The sequence below is a fragment of the Gadus chalcogrammus genome, chromosome 16 (assembly GCF_026213295.1).
Source record: "Gadus chalcogrammus isolate NIFS_2021 chromosome 16, NIFS_Gcha_1.0, whole genome shotgun sequence".
In the NCBI taxonomy this organism is placed as follows: Eukaryota; Metazoa; Chordata; class Actinopteri; order Gadiformes; family Gadidae; genus Gadus; species Gadus chalcogrammus.
The window spans coordinates 35,344,721-35,369,637 of record NC_079427.1 but is presented as its reverse complement, the minus strand read 5'-3'; the positions used below and the strand labels follow the sequence as shown (position 1 = coordinate 35,369,637).

The 24,917-nt window shown below is 45.3% G+C and overlaps 1 protein-coding gene across 1 annotated transcript in view; it reads left to right on the top strand.

Annotated features, from left to right (window-relative positions):
• Positions 1 to 24,917, top strand: part of fer1l6 (fer-1 like family member 6) — a 210,437-nt gene that overhangs the window by 46,007 nt on the left and 139,513 nt on the right. Inside the window, exons 5-12 of the mRNA XM_056610925.1 lie at positions 7,292 to 7,423; positions 7,965 to 8,027; positions 8,168 to 8,246; positions 8,512 to 8,668; positions 8,869 to 9,055; positions 9,350 to 9,451; positions 24,170 to 24,260; positions 24,439 to 24,556. Coding sequence (XP_056466900.1) covers positions 7,292 to 7,423; positions 7,965 to 8,027; positions 8,168 to 8,246; positions 8,512 to 8,668; positions 8,869 to 9,055; positions 9,350 to 9,451; positions 24,170 to 24,260; positions 24,439 to 24,556 — 929 coding nt within the window. The remainder of the gene's footprint in view (positions 1 to 7,291; positions 7,424 to 7,964; positions 8,028 to 8,167; positions 8,247 to 8,511; positions 8,669 to 8,868; positions 9,056 to 9,349; positions 9,452 to 24,169; positions 24,261 to 24,438; positions 24,557 to 24,917) is intronic.

Here is a 24,917-nt window from a genome sequence, read left to right as displayed (position 1 = left end):
CTCGCAGCGATCAAGCGGGCCGGCCTCCAGCTAAACAAGGAAAAATGCCAGTTCAACCAATCCAGCCTGTGGTTCCTTGGGCACACGATTTCTGCCCAGGGCCTACAGCCACTCACAGAGCACGTCAAAGCCATCACAGAGGCTCCGGCGCCGACAGAGGCTACAGCACTGCGCTCATTCCTGGGGCTCACAGCGTGGTACCAGAAGTTTGTGTACAACTATGCGTCGCTCGTGGAGCCCATGCAAGCATGTCTGCGTGAGGAAAAATTCCAGTGGACTTCAGCAGCTAAGAAGAGCTTCGAGGCTGTTAAGGATTGTATTGTGAACAGTCCAGCGCTGTCCGTCTTCGATCCCAGCCTTCCCACCTTCGTGTCTACAGACGCGTCAGACTATGGCTTGGAGGCGGTACTGACACAACTACACACAGATGGAACAGAGCGCACAGTTGCATGTGCCTCACGTACACTTAACCCTGCAGAACGCAAGTATTCTATCGTTGAAAAGGAGGCGTTAGCCTGTGTGTGGACTGCCGAAAAATGGAGGACCTTCTTATGGGGTACCAGATTCACACTACGCACAGACCACCAGGCTTTGACCACACTGCTCGCAACAAAAGGTCTGGGCCGCGCCGGTATGCGCATTGCACGTTGGTCTGCGAGACTCTTGTGCTTCACGTACGACGTGGAGTACCGTCCTGGCTCACAAAATCAAGTTGCTGATTGTTTTTCCCGTCTACCCCTCCCAGCAGAAGAGGATACACAGCCAGTAACAGAGCCAGAGCTTGTTGCTCTGTTGGACATAGAACTCAAAGCTCTCTCAGTAAACAAGTTTGTGGATGCGTGTGAGGTGTGCCCTGAGCTCACAGCCCTTAGAACGCAGATACATAGGGGCTGGCCTAAGACAGCAAAAGCGCTACCAGATGAGCTCAAACCATATTTTGCCACAAGAGATGAACTCTCAATCCAAGATATGATCATCTACAGGGGCTCTCACCGACGACTTGTGCCAATGGCCTTAAGGAAGCAGCTGGTGAGTTTGGCACATGAGACACATCAGGGGATCGTTCGCACTAAACAAATGCTGCGGGACTTATACTGGTGGCCTGGTATGGACATGTCTGTGGAGGAGGCTATCCGTGCATGTGGACCATGCCGGCTGAATGACAAAAGTGCCAAGACACATGCCGCTCCTCTCCAGCCCATCCCACTACCTGATGCCCCATGGCAGAAAGTGGGCATGGACATTGTGGGACCGTTCGAGTCAGCCAGCTGGGACTGTCGCTTTGCAGTGACGTTGGTTGACTACTACACAAAGTGGCCGGAGGTTGCTTTCACCTCTACCATCACAACGGCAGCAATCACTTCCTTTCTGTCTACCGTGTTTGCCCGGTTTGGAAACCCTACGGAACTAGTAAGCGACAACGGCACTCAGTTCACTTCCAGTGAGTTTGCTGAGTACCTTGAAGCAAGAGACATCAAACACAGGAAAGTGTCTCTCTACTATCCACAAGCAAACGGAGCTGTAGAACGCTGGAACCGCGTTCTAAAAGAGACATTGCTTTCTGCCGAACAAGAGAAAAGACCATGGAAGCCGTTCGTACAGGATTTTCTGCTCACTTACCGTGCTACCCCACATGGCACCACAGGAGTGTCACCACATGAGCTCATGTGCAACCGACCAATGCATACCAAAGTAGACATTGGCCCTGCTCGCAAATCTGATCCACTGCCAGAGGACCAACTACGCAGTCGGGTCGCTGCCAAACAGCAGGCATCAAAGACATACACTGATGTGAAAAGGGGAGCATGTGTGCCAAAGATAAAAGAGGGAAGTTTAGTCAGAGTGAAGAAACCTTTCCATGTGAAAAAGGGACTGTCTAAGTTTCAGAGTGATGCGCAAAGCTGGTTCTAGTGCCTTCGTACTGGAAGATGGGCGCACATGGAATGCTACCCACCTATCTCTGGTCCCTGAGAGTGAAGTAGATAGGGATTCAGACTCAGAACCAGTGGCCTGCCCTGCCCCTGATCCTGTGCCGGAGTCGGCCCAGCAACCTGAGCCACCCCAACAAGCAGTTGACCCTGGACAGACCAGTGAGAGGGAGAAAGGAGCCTGCTTGGCTTCAGGAGTATGAACACTAATTGTTCTGAGGGACTGTGAGGTAAAAGAGAATGAGTTAAAATGTAAAAAAAAAAAAAAAAAAAACATACGGCTGTGAAAACGTAAGAAAATACTGTTGTTTACTAAAAAATATATATATATATTTTGTTGTTGACTAATGAATGTGAGATAGATACTGGTTATGTTGGACGCTGTATTCCATTGAGACAAGGCTGTTGTGATTTACATATCTGAAAATGTCATGTTAAGTTTACATTATATACGGGTTACAGGTTTCAAGAGTTTACCTGCTCCAGTTTATATGCAAAGGACAAAGTCAGAGTACAAAAAAGCTGCCGTTATATTTTAGCAACATTTTCTAAGGTGAAGTTCTGTGTTGATGCTGATAAGATGGCACTTGAGTTATTGTACTACTTGAGTTATTGTACTACTTTAATTATTGTACTACTTGAGTTATTGCACTATTGTTGAATTATTGCACTATTGTTGAATTATTGCACTACTGATGAGTTATTATATTACTGAGTTTTGAATTATTACAACTCTGCTGATGTCAGATGTGGCATTGTTCTTTTGCTTACGTTTAAGCTTCTTAAGAGAGGGGGAATATGTTGTGTATTCAGTCGTATTATGTGCTGTTCCTGTTACTCCACTACACCACCGGATGGCGCACTTACCTAGTGTTGTACTGAAACTGTGTAATGTGACGTTGCGTGAGATGAAGAAGATTACAATGAAACTCGTTGAATGAATCTACCGTGCCCGTCTCGTTCTTTATTATATTATATTAACAAGTACAAGTTAATATAGATCACATACATATAGCACATTTGGTTTGACAGGAATAGATCTATTCCAATTAGAAATCTTATAGGATCAGAAATGTCCATGTAAACGCGGCTAGTGAAATTTCCTCCCATTTGTCGCGCCCCACCTGTCACGTGTCTATTCCCCACCGGTGGGGCGCGCCCCACACTTTGAGAACCGCTGCACTAATTGAAGGACGCAACAGCCTCTTCAACATAACCAACCAACCAACCATACAACTACCCGTTCACTTATACACAACACTACGGTTTGCATGAACCAATATGCACTATTCTGAACCAAGAACTGACCGGCGTATTAAAAATGAAATGCACGAAAGTTTGGCGCACTCTACAAATAGTTACTCCAAATCGGCTACGATGTCGGCGTTCGGACGAGCCCCCAAGTATGTCACAGCCCGACAGCATGCGGCACAAATGAGTGGGTCAGAGCATGGTTCACCATGAACAAATAGCAGTTTATTCTGATCCACAGAACAAAGGATTAACAAAAAATCACATGTGCAAAACGTCTGAGCCAAATCAAAACAGGCCGAATACGAGTACAACCAAACACAAATGCGCTACGGTAGCCGTCTGCCTTCCAACACAGGCACGGAACGAACTAGCCGTCAGGTGGGTGTGGCCCTGCCGCCCTCCCCGGTGGGCAGAGCGGACGATCTTTTAAAGGCTGCAGGGCGCCAGTGTACCGGCACCCAATCAGCCTAACTCAGCCACGCCCACACCCCTGATTGAAGCAAGAACATTAGGACAAACGAAGGCCAGAGAGCCTTCTCACCCATGCACAAGAAGACTGTCGCCAGTAAACTTCTTGTCGCCGAAAGGCAACACATCCTGAAAAAAGAAGCTGTGTGACGCCCCGGTGTCACGCAGGAATTTAATCGGAACGCGCACACTAGGCTCACCAGGTAGAGACACAAATCCATCCATGATAAAAGGCGCAAAGCCGGGATTGCCACCATGGGTGTCTTTCTGAGAAAGAGGCGGGGTTGGCACACACAATCCGACCTCTGTATTAAACGAAGCTGATTGATTAGCTGCCCTGTTTTTGTTCTGTAATTTGTAACACTCAGCAACAACATGACCAGGTTTTTTTACCGTAGCCACAGGTCGGGCTGGTGGATCTAGGCACCAACGCACAACTAGCTGAAGAGTGGGAAAGATCAGACACGGCTTCTTGAGTTTCTTAAACACCTCTGGACTGCTAAAAACGTTTTGTGAAAATTTTGAGAAAGAGGGGACACGTTTGTGCGTGACCACATACTCGTCAGCGAGCACGGCTGCACCCGCAGGTCTATCATCTTCATGCTCACTAACATGGGTAGCGACGGATGCTGGCAGACAGTTCTTAAAATCCTCAAGAATAATTAAATCCCGAAGGGCTTGGAAGGTTGACACTTCTTGGGAACTTAGCCACCGATCAAAAAGCATTTCCTTCTCTCTAACATACTCGACGTACGAAAGAGCGTTCAGGTTTCTGATAAGCGCGAAACCTTTGCCGCTAAGCCTCTGGCACGAAGGAACAAATGCGCAAAACAGCCTGCTTAACCTTTTCATAGTCAGCTGCATCTTCAAGAGACAGCGCAGAATAAGCCTCCTGCGCTTTTCCCTTGAAGACACACTGCAGCGTCATGGTCCAGACTTCCCTAGGCCATTTAAGAGTTGTGGCTACAAGCTCAAAGTGCGCAAAGAACTTATCAACTTCGTCCTCACGAAAAGGTGGAACAACACGAATATTGCGAATTACATCAAACTGCTCGATTTAAATAAAATACCAGCCTCGCGAGCTTTGAGATCCATGTCCTTAAACCGTAAAGCATGATTCAATTCAAGATCTTTCAAACGCAATTCGTGCCCTCTGTTTTCTCGTTCCCGAACTTTCTGTCTTTCAGCTTCCCTTATACTTTTCTCATGCTCCCACTCAATTTCCCTCTCCCTTAACTGTAACCGCTTTAACTCAATGGAAGCTTTACTAGGTGTAGGAGGAGGAACTTTACCAAGTGTAGGTGACGTAGGTGGTTCCCCAGCATGCCCCTTCCCAAGCACTACTCGATCTCACTTCAAATATGTAGTGGCCTGCAACTCTAACAAGGTCATCACACATAATGGACAACAGAGCCTCCTCCGTAGGAGCAAGGATAAACGTGTGTAAATCAAATATGACTACGAGTGATAGGCTTTAGGAGGAAAAAACAATCGCAATCAGGCCAAAAATGAACGGATGAAATGAAATGAAAACACGAGTGGAAAAATGGATGACTGTCTAACCCAGGGGTTTTTCAAAGTGTGAGAGAGTGAGCCCCCCCTCAGAGAAGAAATTTCAGCTGAGCCCCCCCCCCCCCCAAAAAAAATGTTCTAAATACCTGTGTTTTGAAAGCTATCTTAATTATTTTACACATTTTAAACATCTCTGATCATAATTTTAAAACATTTGAAACATATTTTTGAAACATTTGAAACATATTTTTTCAGCAACACGTCAGAATATTTTAAACATATTTCTGAAACATTACAACATCTTTGTGCGTTTTTAAACACATTTCGTAACACAATTTAACAACTTTATCTAAGCATGTTTTAGCTTAACCTTTTTTAAATACATTTGAACATCTTATTCTGTGTAAACTGCCAGTTTACACAGATTCATTCAGGGTCGAATCAGATCTGCCTTTTCAGTCCAGAGATTCGACTATTCGGCGGGGTTTGTTTACCGGCGTTGCTATGGTGACCTAAATTATTATAAGAAACTGAAAACGATGCCAGTTTGAAACTAAAACTTGATTCTGAAAAAAGTATAAATGCTATCAAAATTCCGTTTAATTTGTTTAATGGTTTGAACAATGGTAAACGGTTGAAAAATGAATGAGTTACGATGTCTAGAAGTAGGTGTATCAGAATGGGCTGACGTCTTCAATGAAAACAGTTGAAAACAAAGCGGTATGAAACTAAAACTGTGATTTTGAAGAGATTTTAAATGATATCGAAATTCTGTTTGATATTATTGAAGATACAAGTGTGTAGATTTGTAAAATGGTTTGCACGAAGATAAACGGTTGACAATTGATTTAGTTATGTTACTTCTACAGTTGAAGTACGACTGATGATTTGAATCATCGCCTTTCAGGTTTTTTTTCGGGTTTATTCTTTTCTCACGTCGCGCCCCCCCTGAAGAACTCTGGCGCCCCCAAGGGGGGCGCGCCCCACAGTTTGAAAACCACTGGTCTAACCATAGCCTACAGTGCCACCCCATGGTAGATATAGGGACCTGGCTCTTTGGAAACTACGATCGCAACCGCAATAAACATCTCGCTTTGAACGGTGAACTCTTTACACAGCAGTTATAAAGCTATGATAGGAAAAGCAAGAATGTTCCCACATGGGAAATTGGTGCTTAACAGCAACTTGCAGACAGTATATATCCATTAGCTCTACACATAAGACGCAAAGTGCCGGCGTGGCAAAGTGTGAAACAGCCTGGCGTTGCGACACGGAAGCAGGATCCGTGCAGGATCATCCGCCAGAGATCGGGACAGGTTATATCCCCGATGCCACACCCACAATCAGTCCGCAGCGGGAACAAACAGCCTGTAGAGGGGAATCAAGAGCGGAGAAGAGCGCAGCTGTGCAAATACAATATTTGCCCCTATAATGACGTAACACTGTAATACAGTAAAATGTTCCGCTGACTGCATAAAAAGCTTTTCGTAGGCCAAAAATAATAATAATAATACAAATGAGGTGAAACAGATCTACATGTAAATCAGGACCATACCTACAACACAGTAGAGCTCACCTGAGGCCTCTTTTATGCTCTGACACTTTGAAGTGTTTTGCCAGTTGAGTTTGAACAGGTGAGAAGTGAGTTAGACTTATTGGTAATTAGTTGTAATGTTTTGAAGGCCATAGTTTCCAGATGAACCAAGGGTGCTAAATGATGAGATTTGTGCTTAGAGTTTGCAATAATGTCATTTATAATTTCTATATGTGTGAAAACAGTGGAATTGTGCTTAGAGTTTAGCAGTCTGGAGTCTTGTAGTTGATACATGAGCTGCAAGTTTTCAGAATTGTGTGCATAGTTACATTTTTTGTGTGTATACAATCGAGAGAAACTGTAGCAGTGTTAGACAGTGTTAGACGCGGTGTTGGACACAGTGTTAGAGAGTTTTAGACATGGTGTTACACCGTTTTAGACACGGTGTTAGACACAGATGTGTCATTCATAAGGGTATCACACAATGACATGTTAATGGTGTGTGTTTGTATGTGTGTGTGTGTGTGTGTGTGTGTGTGTGTGTGTGTGTGTGTGTGTGTGTGTGTGTGTGTGTGTGTGTGTGTATGTTTCTCAGGTGGCTGTTAACATCACTGAGGCTAGGCAGCTGGTGGGTGAGAATATGGACCCCAGCGTGGTCATCGAGATCGGAGACGAGAGGAAACAGACGTCCGTTAAAGAGGGAACCAACGCCCCCTTCTTCAACGAGGTACAGGCTCTTCTTACTATCATGCTCATGCTAACCTTCACTCTAGTGCTCATGCTCACCTCCATGCTAGTGCTCATGCTAACTTTCATGCTCCTGCTCATGCTAACCTTCATGCTAGTGCTCACGCCAACCTTCATGCTCCTGATCATGCTAACCTTAATGCTACTGTTCAGGCTAACCTTGATGCTCCTGCTGACCTTCATGCTCCTGATCATGTTAACTTTTATGCTAGTACTCATGCTCACCTTCATGCTAATGCCAATGCTAATCTTCATTCTACTGCTGATGCTAACCCTCATGCTAGTGCTCATGCTAACCTTCATGCTCCTGCTCATGCTTACTTTCATGCTCATGCTAACTTTTATGCTAGTGCTCATGTTCACCTTCATGCTAATGCTAACCTCCACTCTAGTGCTCATGCTAACCTTCATGCTAGTGCTCATGCTAACCTTCATGCTAGTGCTCATGCTAGCCTCCAAGCTAGTGCTCATGCCAACCTTCATGCTAGTGCTCATGCTAATGCTTGTTCTCTCTTCTGCAGTACTTTGTGTTTGACTTCTTCGCCCATCAAGAGCTGTTCTTCGACAAGGTCATCCGGCTATCAGTAAGTCAACTCATCAACCACCAGTCAGAAGTTACCTTTTGATCCAAGATAATATATTGATCCACTCACTTTAGAATAGAGCAAACATTACTCTCCCTCTGCCTTTTTCTCTCTCTCTCTCTCTCTCTCTCTCCCTCTAGGTGGTCCATTCCAAGATGTTAAGGAGTTTTTCTGTTGGGACCTTTAAGCTTGACGTGGGCACAGTTTATCGGCAGCCAGGTGCTCAGTTCCTCATCCACACTCTCATTGGGTTCACTCCTTGCTCTGCCTGCTCTACCTCGCCCCATCCAGGGCTAGGTTTGCTACAGTAGACTAGTTGCCCTAAAGATAGTTTTTTTGGTACAGACCCTACTTGGTCTCTCTTCTCCTCCTCTCCTCCACTTTACTCATCCTCTCCTCTCCTCTCCTCTCTCTTCCTCTCCTCCTCTCCTCTTCTCCTCTCTCCTCCTCTCCCCTCTCCTCTCTCCTTCTCTCCTCTCTCTAGGTCACCAGTTCACCAATAAGTGGGCGGTGCTTACTGACCCGAGTAACCTCGGCATAGGGGTCAAAGGTTACGTGAAGTGTGACATCAGCGTGTCAGGGAAGGGCGATACCACGCCCCCTGGACAGAAGGCCAGCGATGCAGAGGAAGTGATCGAGAAGTGAGATTTAGTACCGCCAACCTCCAGACATCTGAAGGTCTCGTTAGCATGGTGATCAGATAGATCACACTTGTTGAACACCCCAATGAGACACGTTTACTGATCCAGGATCAGTGAAGCATCATATTCATCTGAATGATAACATCTGCAGCCCAAGGCCCACGGGCATCCTCCATGACCCAGAATGCACCTGTCCCCAGGAACCTGCTGCTCCCAGAGGGTCTGCCGGGGGAGCGGCCCTTGGCCCGCTTCTACGTCCGGGTCTTCAGGGCAGAAGGCCTTCCCCGCAACAACTCCAGCATCATGGCCAACGTGACCAAGGCCTTCATCGGAGACGCCACGGCGCTCATCGACCCCTACGTGGTGGTCAGCTTTTTCAGGCAGACCGTCAGTCCATCCTCATGCTATCTGCTATGCTAACTACTGTAGCTTCAGGGTTCTTTGGTAGAAATTATTATTGGTGTGTTATCAGTGAAACACTGCTGGCGCATTTCTGCCCATCAGTCCCCAGTGTGTGGATGGAGTTCTCCAGCGTTCTTCAACACTAAGCAGGGAGGGAGGGAGGGAGGGAGGGAGCAATCCAAATATCTGGTTATTCTCTGGTCTCTACTCCAGTTCTCCCATCATACCTCCAGATCTGTTAACATTCTCACTTTGTCTGATCTTTTGCTGTGACGCCAGGGCCGCACGTCCACCCAGAAGTCAACGGCGGACCCTGTGTGGAACGAACAGATCGTCTTCAGGGAGATGTTCCCTCCGCTCTGTCAGAGGATGAAGATCCAGGTGAGGGTTAGGGTTCTCCTCATCGCATCAACCTCATCACATCATCCTCACCACATTATCGTCATTACATCATCCTTACCACATCATCCACATCGTCCTCACCACATCATCCACATCGTCCTCACCATAACATCCTCACCACATCATCCTGATCACATCATCCTCACCACATCATCCTCACCATCCTCATAACATTAGCCCCAGCTGCAGGTTGTGGTGGAGCTGAGCTAGCTTTAGCTCCAGGCTGCTCATGGTAGATCAAAGTGCCTTTATAGTTGGGTCTGGCAGTGCCTCCATAACCACTGGGAGACTTTAGAGGTTGTGCGGGCGGGGCCCCACAAACCACTGGGGGGCTACAGAGGTTGGGCTTGCAGTGCCTCACTAACCACTGGGGGACTTTAGAGGTTGGAGGATGGAAAGCAGCTTTTCTTTTTGTGGACGGAGCATTTATTCATCAAATAGATGTTGGTTTGAACACACACACACACACACACACACACACACACACACACACACACACACACACACACACACACACACACACACACACACACACACACACACAAAAAAAAACACACGGTATACACCAACATTCTACAGGCTTTAAGAAGATAAAAGGAACATTATTTAAATAGATTTCAAATAAAAAATAATGTAATGTAATATGCAGATACATCAGATATATTCAGATATAATTTATCTGTTGGAGCTGTGGAAACAATTAGGCAGTGAGGTTCTGCTCACTGCAGACCTGTTCCATCGAGTCCAGCCTGGGGACCAGGATCAGGTCTCTGAAGACCGGGAGCGGGTCTCTGGAGACCAGGACCGGTTCTCTGAAGACCGGGAGCTGAACATCAGGAGGGGGGCTCTGGAGACCGAGACCTGGTTTCTGAAGACCGGTAGCGGTACTCTGAAGACCCGGAGGGGGTCTCTGAAGACCGGGACCGGGTCTCTGTAGACCGGGTCTCTGAAGACCGGGAGGGGGTGTCTGAAGACCAGGAGCAGGTCTCTGCCTACCGGGAGCAGGTCTCTGAAGACTGGGAGCAGGTCTCTGAAGACCAGAGAGCTCTAGTTTAACCCTTAAAGCACACATCTAGGTGGACACACCCACTTGCGATGTCAGAAGAGGCTGATTTTCAAAACGTCTTGTAACGGCTAATCACACTCACACCTGGTGGTTTAATATGTCATCTATAATTCAGTTCTTGGCCAACAGGGAAGGAAGTGCAGTGATCCCGTCACTGTGCCATGTAACTTCTAGTCTTAGTTAAACTCAGCAGCACTCTGGATAAGTTGGAGCTATCTGACCGAAAACATTTTGGTCTATCCTGACACGGATGTTCAGACCTTTATTTATTCAGTTCCGCAAAGGTCGAGATCTCGTTTGGAAGAGAGAACTAAGGTGTTGTTTGCTCCTCCCTCAACCCACATTTGAATATCCAAAGCCATTGGTTCAAAACCAGAACATTGTTTAAGACATGTTACGTGCCAGGTGTTTAAAGATTACATTTTTGAATGATCAGAAGAGAGAACAGTGTTTTATATATGCTACTGTGATTTGGTGAGGGTTTATTTCAACCAATGTTGCTTTCTTTTACTTTGATCTCCCTTCTCTTCCTCTTCCTCCTTTGTCATGAGAAAGTGAAAAAATTAGGGCTGAGCAATGATACATTTTTTTAATCACGATTAATCACATAGTATTGGTGAGTTAACTTGCGATTAATCACACTTTTAAAATTCTATTTCAAATCCACTCTAATTGGAATTAAATTAGATTATCAAATGGAATGACAGATTATCATTCATACCAAATGTACTTAATAAGCAAAAACTAGACCAAGTGGTCTTGAAACTTACGGAAAACCGCAGATTTGGTAATTGTAAACAATTGTAAACCAACAGTTACCACAAGTGCATTTAAATGTATATAAGTAGCACGGCACCACAGATTAGGGAATTGTAAACAGGCTGTCGCTTACTGCAGTTGTAGCAGGCAGTAAGTGGAACTAAAAAACTAAAATGATTTGCCCAGCCCTAGAAAAAAATATATCTTTGTCAAAGATAGCTAGGTAAAGCTGCTACATAACTAATTACTATAACTAAATATGACATACAATAAGTGCGTACATTAATTGCCAGGACGTGCAACATTCAACAAGGAGGGGTGGGACGGGGTGGCTATGCAGAGTCTAGGTGAACTTTTAACAGGTGAGTCTTGAGTCTTTTGCAGAACCTGGTGAGTGACTCTGCGGCCCTTACTTCGACAGGGAGCTCGTTCCACCACTTCAGTGCCAAAACAGAGAAGAGTTGTTACTTTGTTGATCGACTTTTACTTGCTCTAAGCTATGGCGGTACCAGACGTCCAGCTGAAGTAGTTGAGCGGAGCGCTCAAGCTGGATTGTGTGATTTGACCAACGCTGGGAGGTAGGCAGGGGTAGTTCCATTGACCCTCTTGTATGCCAGTACTATCATCTTGAATCTGATTCAAGCTACTACAGGGAGCCAGTGGAGGTCCCGGAAGAGGGGGGTCATGTATAGCGCATTGCATACACGCAGACAATTCAATGTGCTTCACAAAAAAAGAGACTAATATATTAAACCATTCACAATTTTAGCAATAATGAAAGTACAATTTGAAATGTATATACATGGAACACCAACAGCAAAAAATTAATTAAATGAATTAAAAATACATATCAAAACAATGTGCATTAACTGCAGAAAACGTTTGAAAGAGTTTGGTCTTTACTCTGGTTTTACAAATGGCGACAGTTGGGGAGTTTCTGCTGTTCTCTGGAAGCTGGTACCAGAGATGGACATAGTGGCTAAAAGCTGCTTCAGCAGTAATTGCTTGTGTTGTGATTTGCTGTGATGACAGTAGTTTGGCCCAACCCCCTTCACAGATTTAAAAACAAGCAAAAGTGCTTTAAATGAATTCTGTAGCTAATTGGGAGCCAGTGCAGGGACTTTTACTCCCCGTCCACACGAAGCCGAAACGGACGAAACCGTTACGGTGTCGATCTATCCGGTTTCGGAGTATCTCCGTAAAGACGGAGTCAAGCGAAACCGGGTAGATCTGAAGAAACGCTGTAGTACGTGCTGCTTCCGCCACAGAAATCCAGAAGAAAAATAAATAATAAGAAGAGGCGAGCATGCGCATAAAGGCTGCCCCCCGAACCACTAACAACACAAACAAACAGCTCTTCTACGATGGCGAACGCGAAGAAGGTAGAGTTATTTGTCTGGTCTGACCATGAGTGCGAGATGCTGTTGCGACTCACATTAGATTATAAAGTAACTAAATTGCAACAGAATGTCGACTGGGAGTCCTGCCAGTCCATTGGCTAGAGCAGTGATACTCAAAGTGTGGTCGCAAAGTGTGGGGGCGCTCGCGGACCACCAGTGGTCCGCAAGCGCCCCCAAGTGGTCCACGGGAGGATTGCAAAAAAAAGAAGTATTTCTCAAAAGACCTTCTTCTACGTTGCAAAGTTCCGAGTACAGTTGTTTTCAAAATGTTTTTGAAATTAAAAGTGAATCAAAATGTAGCCTAAATAAGCCTAAGAATTTTGTTCAATTTGTCTGATGCAAACCTGCGTTTTGAGTCATGTCTCTTCAGTTAGCCTGTGTTACCTAGGTTACGTAGTTAGCGTCCATTCCAATAATATGATTTTCATATCAAAGACCTCCTGACTAATAAAGTAGAATCTAACAAAGAGTGAAGTGAACCGTTCAAAATACAAACATCATGGATCGGTGGCTGAAGAGAAAATCCGGAGAAACGACGAACAATGTAAGCAACAAGGTGCAAAGACATTCTTCTCACATTGAGCTCGTCAACAGTTTGCAGCAGGAAAACACACAACACTCTGAAAAAGTGACTGCAAAAGTGAAAAACGTAAATACAGTAGTGATTACATTCAATTTGGATTTTTCTGGACTGGAGATACTGAGGATCCAAAACCTCATTGTGTTCTGTGCTATGACTTACTAGCTAATGAAGCAATGAAACCTTCCAAACTCAAGCGTCAAAACACAAGGAATACACCTCGAAACCTGTGCAATTTTTGGAGAGAAAACGCGAAGAGCTTGAGCGACACGCGAGAAAGGATGCCACAGAGTTTTTTATGCCAGGGGAAAACGCGAAAGCTACCGAAGCCTCATACAAGATCTCCCTACTCATTGCGAAAGCTGGCAAACCTCACTCAATCAGCGAGACCTCTGTTAAGCCAGCTGCAAAGGTTATGGCAAACATAATGCTAGGTGAGAAAGCGAGTGAGGAACTTAACAAAGTACCTCTGTCCAATGATAGAGTCCAGAGGAGAATAACATCCATGGCTGCAAATGTCCAATATCAGCTGGAGACACGCCTGCGTCAGAGTCTTTTTTTTTCTCTCTCCAACTGGACGAGTCCACGGACATTGGTAACAAGGGTATTCGCCTCTGCTTTGTGCGGTACATACATGCGGGTGCTGTGCACGATAATTAGCTTTTCTGTCAATCCCTACCAACCAACACCACAGGAGAGGCAATATTTGAGTCCCTTAACAACTTCATTGTGCCGAATAACATTGATTGGAAGAGGTGTGTTGGCGTGTGCACTGATGGTGCCACGGAGATGACAGCCAATCACAAGGGCCTGGTTACGCGTATAGGCGCAGTCGCTCCCTCTGCCGCATAGACGCACTGCTGTATCCGCAGAGAGCAATTGGCAGTAAAAAAATGCCACCCTGTCTTAAACAGGTTTTGGACGAGGCCGTAACAATTTTCAACTTAATTAAAAGCAAGGCACTGAACTCACGTCTTTTTAAAGTTCTGTGTGAAGAAATGGGAAGTTCGCTGGCTATCGCGTGGTAAAGTTCTCACCCGTCTCTTTGAACTGCGCAATGAAGTCAAGTTGTTTTTGCATCAAACTGATGAACTATATGGCAGAATGCATGACTTTCAATGGCTCCCAAAACTAGCCTTTCTTGCTGATGTGTTCAGCACGCTTAACAACCTGAATTTAGCACTGCAAGGAAAAGCGTTCACGGTTTTTACAGTGCAGGACAAAGTTAAAGCCACTCGCATCAAAATGGATCTGTGGTGGGCGCGTCTTGATCGCCAGGAGTTTGACTGTTTCCCAACTTTAGCCGATTTTGTCCTCGAAGCTCGAAGAGGTTCTGGATGGCAACACACTTGCAGCCTTCAAGGAACATTTGCAAGGCATGTACATGCAATTGGGAAAATACTTTCCAGAATTGGCTGTGGACCTTGAATGGCTCAGAAATCCATTTGGAGACCAATCTCACAAACTATCTGCACGGAAGGTTGATAGTCTTGTGGACATTGCATCAGATGAAACCTTGAGGATGGCATTCAGAGAAAAATGGTTGACAGACTTCTGGGTTCTCATCCAACCTGAGCATCCTGAGCTGGCTGAGTCTGCTTTGCAAGTGTTAATGCCGTTTTCAACTACCTACAACTGTGAAGTTGGATTCTCCACACTGGTTGGTTTGAAAACCAAGCAGAGGAACAAGATCAATGTAACCCCCTGTATGAGACTGAAACTCTCCAGTGTGGAGCCAGACATTGAGTCAGTGATGCAACAGCAAAAGCAACAGCATTCCTCCCATTAGTTGTTGACTGTTGCTACCTGTAAAGCTCCTATGCTTATTTGAATTGTGACATTTTTATCAGCAGTGCTAAAGTTCATAGCTTCACAAAGATTTGATTCCTATTAAAACGAATTGTGGTTAAATTAACATTAATAGTTCACTCTTTTAATGATGAATTCACATTGACTTCACTCTGACACTGGTATTTCAATATATTCTCTTTATACAACTCCCCATATTTTATTCATCACAGTACAACCAAAGGCAATAGCTCTGGACAAGATTAATATGAAACAGTAATTACACATAAATCTCACAAAAATCAAGGTCAAGTTAGTTGGTAGAAGCCTAGCCTAATTTTGCTAGTATCCTATTTATTACATATTTTGTATTGTAATATTTTTGCAGACATCATTTGTAACATAAAACATAATATGCTATTGTAGGCCTAATATAGGCTGCTTTAAAAGGTATTTTTTGAGGGGGGGGGGGGGATTGGCCGGCTGGTTAGGTGGTCCGCGGATTTTTTTTTTATGATCAAGTGGTCTTTGTTGTGAAAAAGTTTGAGAATCCCTGGGCTAGAGGGTCGAGGGGTGGGGCGATGACGTCATGGTTTACGGTTTCAGTCGGTTTCAGGCGTCCACACGAATCCAAAACGAAACCGGGTAGATTTGACCATAAGTTTACGGTTTCGGTCAGCGGATTCGCCGGTTTCGTGTGGACGGAAGGCCGAACCGTACAAGACCTTTGCGATTTCGCCATGAAATCGGCTTTGTGTGGACGGGGCGTAAGATTGGGGTGATGTGATCTCTTCTCTTTGTTTTAGTGAGAACAATGGCTGCACTATTCTGCATAATTTGAAGTGGTTTTATACTGTTTGGAAAGTGCTGTGAAAAGCACATTGCAATAATCAATCCTACTAGAGATGATATGTATGGTATGATTTTTTCCAGTTCGCTTTTGAGATAAATCCTCTAAGTTTGTTGAATTTTTTTAAGATGGAAGTATGCTGATTTTGTTACCGATTTGATGTGACTGCTAAAATTCAGATAATTATCTCTAAGGACACCTATGTTTTTTTAACATATCTTTTGCTATTAAGCCTTTTCTTTCTAGAAAGGCAGAAGTCTTTCGCCTTTCCTCCTTCTTTCAAAAAACGACCACCTTTTGTTTCTGTTGAGCAGTAGAAAGCTATGTGACATCCATTTTTCCATTTCTTGAATACAATGACAGAGTTTCAACGGAGATATAGTCATTAGGGATTAGAGGTAGATGCATTTGCATGTCGTCAGCGTACGTATGGTAGGAGATTGAGTTCTTTTTTATAAGTTTACCAAGCGGCAGCATGTAGAGGTTCAATAATAGTGGACCAAAGATTGAGCCCTGGGGAACTCCACAGGTCAAATATGTTCATGTTGAGGAACAGTGTCTAACTGTAACAAAGTTGCTCCTGTACAGTAGGTAGGATTTAAGCCACCTGATTACAACACCAGTGAAGCCAACCAAGTGCTCAAGTCACTGAATATGCTATTGTCCACATTTGTCAAAGGCTGCGGTCGTAATCTGACTGAAAGTTGTCAAGGCAGTTGTTCAGTGTCAGAAAAGAGGTGAGTTGATTAAAAACAATTTTTTCAATAATTATGCAGATGAATGGTAGGTAAAATTTGGCCCTGCAATTGTAAACTATGGATGCATCTAGGTTGTTCTTTTCAAGAGTGGTTTTATAAAAGCATTCTCTAGGGATTTGGGATATATGCCTGTCTCCAAAGTATGGGCACATGGAGGAGCTGAGGCTTGTATCGTTTTCTCAAGAGGTTCAGTGTCAAAAATGCTGATTTAAGACATAGGGTTTATTGCTCCTGTTCTTATAGATATTGGTTCTGTTTGCTGAGTGATGTGATAGTATGTTCAGTCTGATCTGATCAATTTTGCTTTTGAAAAAAGACGCTAACTCATTGCACCTGCTGTTGGAGATGAGCTCAGGTCCTAGTTGAGGGGGTGGGGATTGGTCAGTTTTTTCTTCTGTCGAGAACAGGACTCGAGCATTGTTCATGTTCCTGTTTATGATGCTAGAGAAGAGAAACGTTCTTTCTGTTTCAGTATTAACATTTTGAAGCATCTCCTTATTTATTTTGTAGTGAACTGGGAGCGTGGGTTTCGCGCCACTGTCTTTCCGCCTTCCTAAAATCTCTCTTCAAAAGTCTTACAGTTGGGTTTTGTCTCCATGGGGCTGTTTTCTATTGAGTTCTTAAAGTTTTAGTGGTGCTATGTCATTCATAATCTCTAACATTCGGGATTAAAAGTGATCCATCAAGTCATCTACTGAGTTTGACCAGGTCAAGTGTATGACCAAGAAAGTGTGTTGGCCCCTGTACATGCTGTGTTAGGTTGAGTGTGTCAAGTAGTGAGAGCAGTTCACTAGCATAGCCATTTTCTGGATTGTCAACTTGCACATTGAAATCCCCAGACATAATGACAAAGTCATACTCAGTCAAACAAAATGGCAGACAGTAGTCAACCAAATGGCAGACAGTTGTTCACCTAGTTCTTCTAGAAGTGCTTTGGTGGCCTGTAAAACTTTGAGTGCTTTGGTGGCATGTAAATGATCAGTAATATAATCTGAGGAGAACCCTTAATAATTGCGCTCAAGTGTTCAAAAGAGACAAAGTCACTGAATTATGACTGTAGGCACAGAAAATATGCATACATTTTGCCAGTTCTAGTCAAGTCTCAGTTAAGAGAAAGAAATAAAGGTTATATGAGCAAGTAAGATCATTGATAAAAAAAAAAAGGTTGAAGAGAGATCTGACATTCAAAAGAGCAATTTCACTATAGCGATGTGAGCTGCTTAAACATTCTGAGTTTGCTAAGCTACTCGCTGAAAATTTGCCAGATTTACCCTATAGGCTGGATGTAATCGATATCTCCTATCACTTGTTAGTACTGGCATAGAAGAGCAGGGGGCACTAGCGCTAGGTGCCGTAAGCTGGGTGGGTGGACAGGGTGGATAAAGTGGGTAAAAACAGGTTGGGATAGGGTGTGGGAGGATGGTGGCAGGGGTAAAAGTGGGGCTGATGTCCTTCACCTTCTGGGTAAAGTATGCAACAAAGTCATCATCAGTGAGGGAGGAAGGTAGGGGAGGGGGGATGGGTGAGGAGGGAAGAGAACATGGAAAGAAGTTTCAGCAGAGGAATTTATTTTGGTTCCGGTAGAAGGCAGTGGAAGTGAAGTCTGAGAGGAGGTGAAGGTAGTGAAATAAACCATGAGGACATCTGATCTCTTCCATTCCCTTACAGCTGCCTGCAACTCTGCTCTATAAGCCCGCAAAGATTCAGACAGCTGAGGTGGTTGGGGCGAGGATTGCGCTGGTCTGGAGTGGAAGGGTCAGAGGGAGTCCAATGAGGAGGAGAGGGAGGATAGCATGGTGTAGGAGGCTTCCTCTGTGGATAGTTGAGAGAATCGTTCGAGAGGTGGTAGTGACAATGTGAGGAGTATGGAGGAGGGAGGGGGAGGACTTCAACGGGAGAGAAAATTAAACAAAGTGATGGTCAGACACAGGGAGTTGGGTAACGGAGAGAGCCGAGATACCGCAGGACCTTGTGAATATCAGGTCAAGTTGGTTCCCGGCCCTGTGTGTGGGAGGAGAAGGGGTGAGTGTTAAGCCAATGGTGTTGAAATAGCTGGTCATTTCAGGTGAGTGCAACTTCTCTTGCAGGATGTTGAAGTTGCCCCGGACAACCAGTTGTGTGCCATTTTCTGAAAAGCTGCTGCGAAGGGCATCCATGTCATCGTAGAAGTTGCGAAAGGGGGCCTGGAGCATGGTTTATTGCTACAATGTAGAGCTTGGTAGGAAGGGTGACAGGGACATAGTGGAGTTCAAATGCAGATCTGGTCAAGTTTTCCAGTGGAAGGACCTGGTAGGTCCACTTTGGTAAGATGAGGAGTCCATTCCCTCTTCCTCACCCCGATGATCTTGGGGTGTTTGAGAATGAGTAGGTGTTGGAGAGGGCAGATGGAGTGGCAGAGTTCTCTGGAGTGATCCAAGTCTCTGTAAGGGATAGGAAGTTGAGAGTCATGAGGAATGCATAGGGCGAGATGGGGTTTGCCTTCTTGACCGTTGATTGGCAGTTCCAGAGTCCTACCATCACTTTGAAGTCATTGTAGGTAGAGAGCGGTGGGTGGCAGATTGGAAGGGTTGCTGCGCCGAGCAGGTGATCTAGGGTGTCGTCTTCTCTGGCTGGTTTTCCTGATGATGATCGTGGTACGGCACATAGCTACGATGGGTGGCATGAGATATAGTTGCTGGTCCTCCTTGATCTTCCTCGGGTGACTCCTGTAGTGAGACTAATGGCGCGTTTCCACGAGCGGCTAAAACCCGGCTTAAACCCCGGCCTAAACCCGGGGTTTAAGCCGTGGTAGTGGCAGTGGAAACGCGAGCCGTGACTGAGCCGCACCTAACCGCATCTTATGCCGCGTTTCCACTGCAGGGTGCGGAACGGTTTGGTTCGCAAAGGTGCGGTAGGGAGGGGGCGGTATAGCCCAGCTCAGTTCCGAGGTCGCGTTTCCACTGCCGATAGTACCCTTTGTGGTAGGCCGGATGTCGATCACCGCGGCAGCTAGGTAAACATTTTGACATCATGGCAGCGCGACACATTGTAGCCTGCTCAATAAAACGCGACATATTAAACCAAGAGCTACCATGGAAGTCGTCCAGCAACAGTTCCTGGCCTTTATGCTTTTCATATGGCAGTTAATCAACTTCCGAATGCAAGCTTAGTTCGACGAGTTTGGAGGCTGAAAGGACAAGGACAAGGACAAGGCAGCCAAAAAAAAGCAGACATTTTTGGAGCTGATTCAGGATGCAACCGATAAAAGCCGCCTATTGACCAGACAAAGGCGACGACGCATACGGGTAAGAAAAAAGTTATTCACGCGTGTAACCATGTACTTCATCAAATGTGCTGTTGCTAACAAACTTATCGTCTTGTTGGTCAGTCATAGATTCTCTACAACAGCCTAACCTTCATTGAATTGTAAAACGTTTCTCTTAAACCAGGAGCGATACCATATTTTATAAACTCCATATTGTCGTGTTGATAAATCGCATTTGTCCAAGTAACTTTAGCAATCAGATGAATGAGCGAGTAAAGAGTAGAATATTTCCAACTGAATTATTGTTGAGTACAGGTATAAAGTTACATGGATAGAAAAGTGAAGCTCAACTGCCTCAAACTAACTTTGCTAACCCCACCTCCTTAGTTTCAATACACCTCTGCAACACATGCAATACATTTGTTTATTAAATTATGTTTGCTATTTGTGTCTTTCAGATGCTTCAGCTGTTGCACATTCACAGCCGCAGGCCAACAGTTTGGTCTTTCAGCCGAGCCAGTACCTGGTGGGAATCGATTGTTCCAGAATTCTTCACCAACAGACAGTGGGTGGATAACTTCAGGATGTCAGAAGAAACATTCATGTACCTCTGCAACAAGATGCGTCCAGTGCTGCAGAGGCAGGACACAAACTTTCGCCTGTGTGTCCCCCTAAAGAAAATAGTTGCCATCGCACTGTGGAAGCTGGCAACCAACGGTGAATACAGGAGCATATGCCATCTTTTCGGTGTGAGCAGAAAGACTGTTTCGTTCTGCATGTAGGCTGCAGAACGAAATGGCAGCCTACATTGAGCAGAAGTGGGGCCTTCCGCAGTGTGTTGCTTCCAATGATGGGTCACACATACCCATTATAGCCCCACAGGAGTGCCATGTTGACTACTTCAATAGAAAAGGCTGGCATTCCATCATCCTTCAAGGTGTTATCGATGGAAAAGGACTGTTTTGGAGCGTGTGTGCAGGAATGCCTGGGAGTGTGCATGACGCTCGAGTTTTGAGAACATTGCCGGGGTAAATGTGGGTCATTATATTCTAAGGGACTCTGCCTATCCGTTGCAGAACTGGCTCCTCAAAGCATTCCCTGACAACTGCTGTACAATAAAAGAGTCTGCAGGGCACGTGTTGTTGTGGAGAATGCATTTGGAAGACTTAAGGGGAGGTGGCGTTGCCTTCTGAAAAGGAATGATAGCAGCATCGAACTGGCCAAAACGATGAATGTGGCTTGCTGTGCCCTCCACAACCTTTGTGAGAAACATGCAGAGGACTACCAGACGGCACTGGTACATAGGCTCTGCAGCTGTGGCAGCAGAGCCTATGGTCCCACTTGCACAGGGGGCAGAAGAGGAGGGTAGGGAAGTCAGAGAGGGTGTGATGCGCCATTTGAACATTGAAATATAAATGCAGATTCAAGTTTTGACCAGTTTGCAATTTTGTACATGTATATATTTTACAAATAAAAACCTTTTGCTTAAATCTGCCTCTTCATATTGTGAAAATGAGGATGCTGTCTGTTTCCATGTATATAACATTTGATGCTATTTAAAGTGAGTTGAGGGTGACTGGTTCGGCGACTTGACTAAAATCAAAAGTGCCACTGCATTAATAACACTGCAATATGGCGTTTTGATGTTCAAACTAAATATGAACCTTAACTTCAAATTAAGTATCGATTTTACAGCGCAGAACCAATTATTGTCCTATATAATACGCCAGGCATCTTACTGGTTTGCCCTATTTTAATTGAAAAGTTAAGCAATGCTGTCCACTTTCCCAATGTGTGAAATGTGAGCCATCCCGAATTGTGGGTGTGTAAACTCAACTTCAAGGTGACCATAAAATGTGTATATGGAAAATGTGCAGAATGCAACTCCTGCTTTAATATTTTTTTTTATTAAACAGTAAAAATACAGGAATATTTATTCACATATTAAAAAAAAGTCTTAACACAAAAAATAAAGTTTCAGAGGGTCAGGCCCTGAATGGCCGGATCATGGCACAGGGTCGCGGTGTCCAAACGCCTGCACCATCTGGCTGAAGGTTTGGAGGAAGGCCGTGTTGAACGCTGCAACTTGCGCCATCTGCTGCATTGCTCGTTGATCCTCATGCAGTCGAGCATCGATGGCATCCTGTAGGGCCTCCTCTCGAGCGACCCGGTGTCTACGGGCCAGCCGCTCCCCTTCCCGCTCCTGCCGCCTCTCATCAGATGCCTGCATATCCCGGATGCTTGCTGCAACATCAGTGGCCCTACTTATTTCGGCTGTAACAGAAAGGAATAGTAGACATCATACAAATTGTTTGATCAACTTCTCATTGTACTGATATGCAGGTACACACAATGCATCATTTCACTCCAATTCCGATTACTAAAATGTGGCAATGTAGGTGTGGTTAGATGTAGCTCAACTTTCATCATATAAAGCCGTAAAACAACATAATTTTGTAAACATGTGTAGCAACGTGATTGTTAGGACATACCAAAGTCGACGCCACTGCGGTTGTTGTGGTCTTTCACCTTCCAATACTCGGCCCGGATCTTTTTGCATTTCTGCCGACACTGCTCAGTGTTCTTCTCGTAACCCGTAATCGCCATTCGACCAGAAACCAGCTGGAAGACCTTCTCGTTCCTCACTGCTCCGTCAAGCTCCCTCTGCACGTCTTCCTCCCCAAGAATGCCGAGGAACGTCTCCACCTCCTTGTTCGACCAAGCGAACGTTTTACGAGACATGTTCATTGTAAAGAATAATACCTCGAGGCTACTGTTTGCTTGTTTTTATCCCCACGTCGCCCGGAAGTGACGATTCTGTCGACCAATCAACGGAGGGGGTGTGTAGCTAGAATTTCCCGGGAACCTTTCAGGCATCTCGTCTCGTTTTCAGTACCCCAACGGAGGAGTACTGAAAACGAGGCCAAAACGGGTACGGCTAAGTCCAGGTCACGCCCACTTTTGGTGGTGGAAACGCAACCCGTACCGCACCTTTGCGAACTGAACCGTTCCGCACCCTGCAGTGGAAACTTGGCATTACTGTAGTACACCTACCGCACCTAATCGTACTGGACCTAACCGCACTGCTCGGTGGAAACACACCATTAGTCTTTGTTTCCCCGGGTCATCGTTTTGAGGGTCCTGACGCTACAGCTGTCACTAACAATGATTAGCCTTTAAGTACACAAAGAAGCTCATGCAGCCTCAGCGCCACCCAAATTGTGACGTATGGAAATTACGAAGCTTATGTGAGCCACTACTTTCGAGTAATAACACAATTAGAATTAGCACAGCCAACTAAAATGCTAAGCACAAAAGCTCTAAGCTTCTCTGCTCACCAGCAACAGATATATCCAACAGCCTTCCTAAAGACAAATTGAAATGTGCTCCCCTGCCTCCATAAACTGGTCTCCTCTGTCTCATTAGACCTGCCTCCTCTGCCTATGTAGACCAGCCTCTATAGACCAGCCTCCTGTCTCTATAGCCCAGCCTCTATAGACCAGCCTCCTCTACCTCTATAGTCCAGCCTCTGCCTCTAGATACCAGCCTTCTCTAACTCTAGAGGCCAGCCCCCTCTAACTCTAGAAACCAGCCTCCTCTGCCTCCAGAGACCAGCCTCCTCTGTCTATATGGACCAGCTTCTATAGACCAGCCTCACATACCTCTATAGTCCAGCCTCTGCCTCTTGATACCAGCCTCCTCTGCCTCTAGAGATAAGCCTCCTCTGCCTCTGTAGACCAGCCTCTATAGGCCAGTCTCCTCTACCTTTATAGTCCAGACTCTGCCCCTTAATAACAGCCACCGCTGCCTCTATAGACCAGCCTCCTCTACCTCTATAGTCCAGCCACTGCCTCTATATACCAGCCTCCTCTGCCTCTAGAGGCCAGCCTCCTCTGCTTCTATAGTCCAGCCGCTGCCTCTAGATACCAGCCTCCTCTGCCTCTAGAGGCAAGCATCTAACTCTAGTAACCAGCCTCCTCTGCCTCTATTGACCAGCCTCCTCTGTCTCTATTGACAAGCCTCCTCTGCCTCTAGAGACCAGCCTCCTCCGTCTCCATAGACCAACCTCCTCTGCCTCTATAGACCAGCCTCCTCTGCACCACATATATGTCCCAATTAGGAACTTATTTTAACCAGAGATAACCAACTATTTACCAAGTGAACCAGAGCACAATCAAAGCACAAAAAAGTGTTCTACCCTAATCCCAGGAGCAAGACATTACATAACTCTCTATCTCTCTACGTCCACCAGGTCTGGGATGAGGGCAGTATGAATGACGTTGCTATAGGAACCCACTACATCGACCTGAGACGCATATCCAATGAACAGGATGGAGACAAAGGTAGGGAGGGAGAGAGAGAGAGAGAGGGGGGGGGGGGGGGGGGGGGGAGAGAGAGAGAGAGAGAGAGAAAGCGTTGATGATGAAAAGTGCCTCTCTCTCTCTCTCTCTCTCTCTCTCTCTCTCTCTCTCTCTCTCTCTCTCTCTCTCTCTCTCTCTCTCTCTCTCTCTCTCTCTCCAGGTTTCCTGCCTACCTTCGGTCCGGCTTGGATCAATCTGTATGGATCTGCCCGTAACTTCTCATTGGTTGACGACAATCCCGAGCTTAACGAAGGCATAGGAGAGGGCGTGTCTTACAGGTGAAGACATTACCTGGATCATTTACAGTCCCTATTCATTTACCCCAAATTCATCGCAATATTACAACTGCTTTATTACCAATATAAATCAACACACAAGTTAATGACCATATATGACATTAAGATGCTGTTTAATCACCATATGAATGAACCTTGTATCCACCAGAGATGGGTGGTGTGCAGGATGTTTCCAGGTTTGTTTCCAGGTGTGTTTCCAGGTGTTTCCAGCTGTGTTTCAGGGTGTTTTTCCATGTGTTTCTCCATGTGTGTATCCAGGTGTGTTTCCAGGTGTGTTTCAGGGTGTACTTCAAGGTGTTTTTCCAGGTGTGTTTCAGGGTGTGTTTCCAGGTATGTTTCCAGG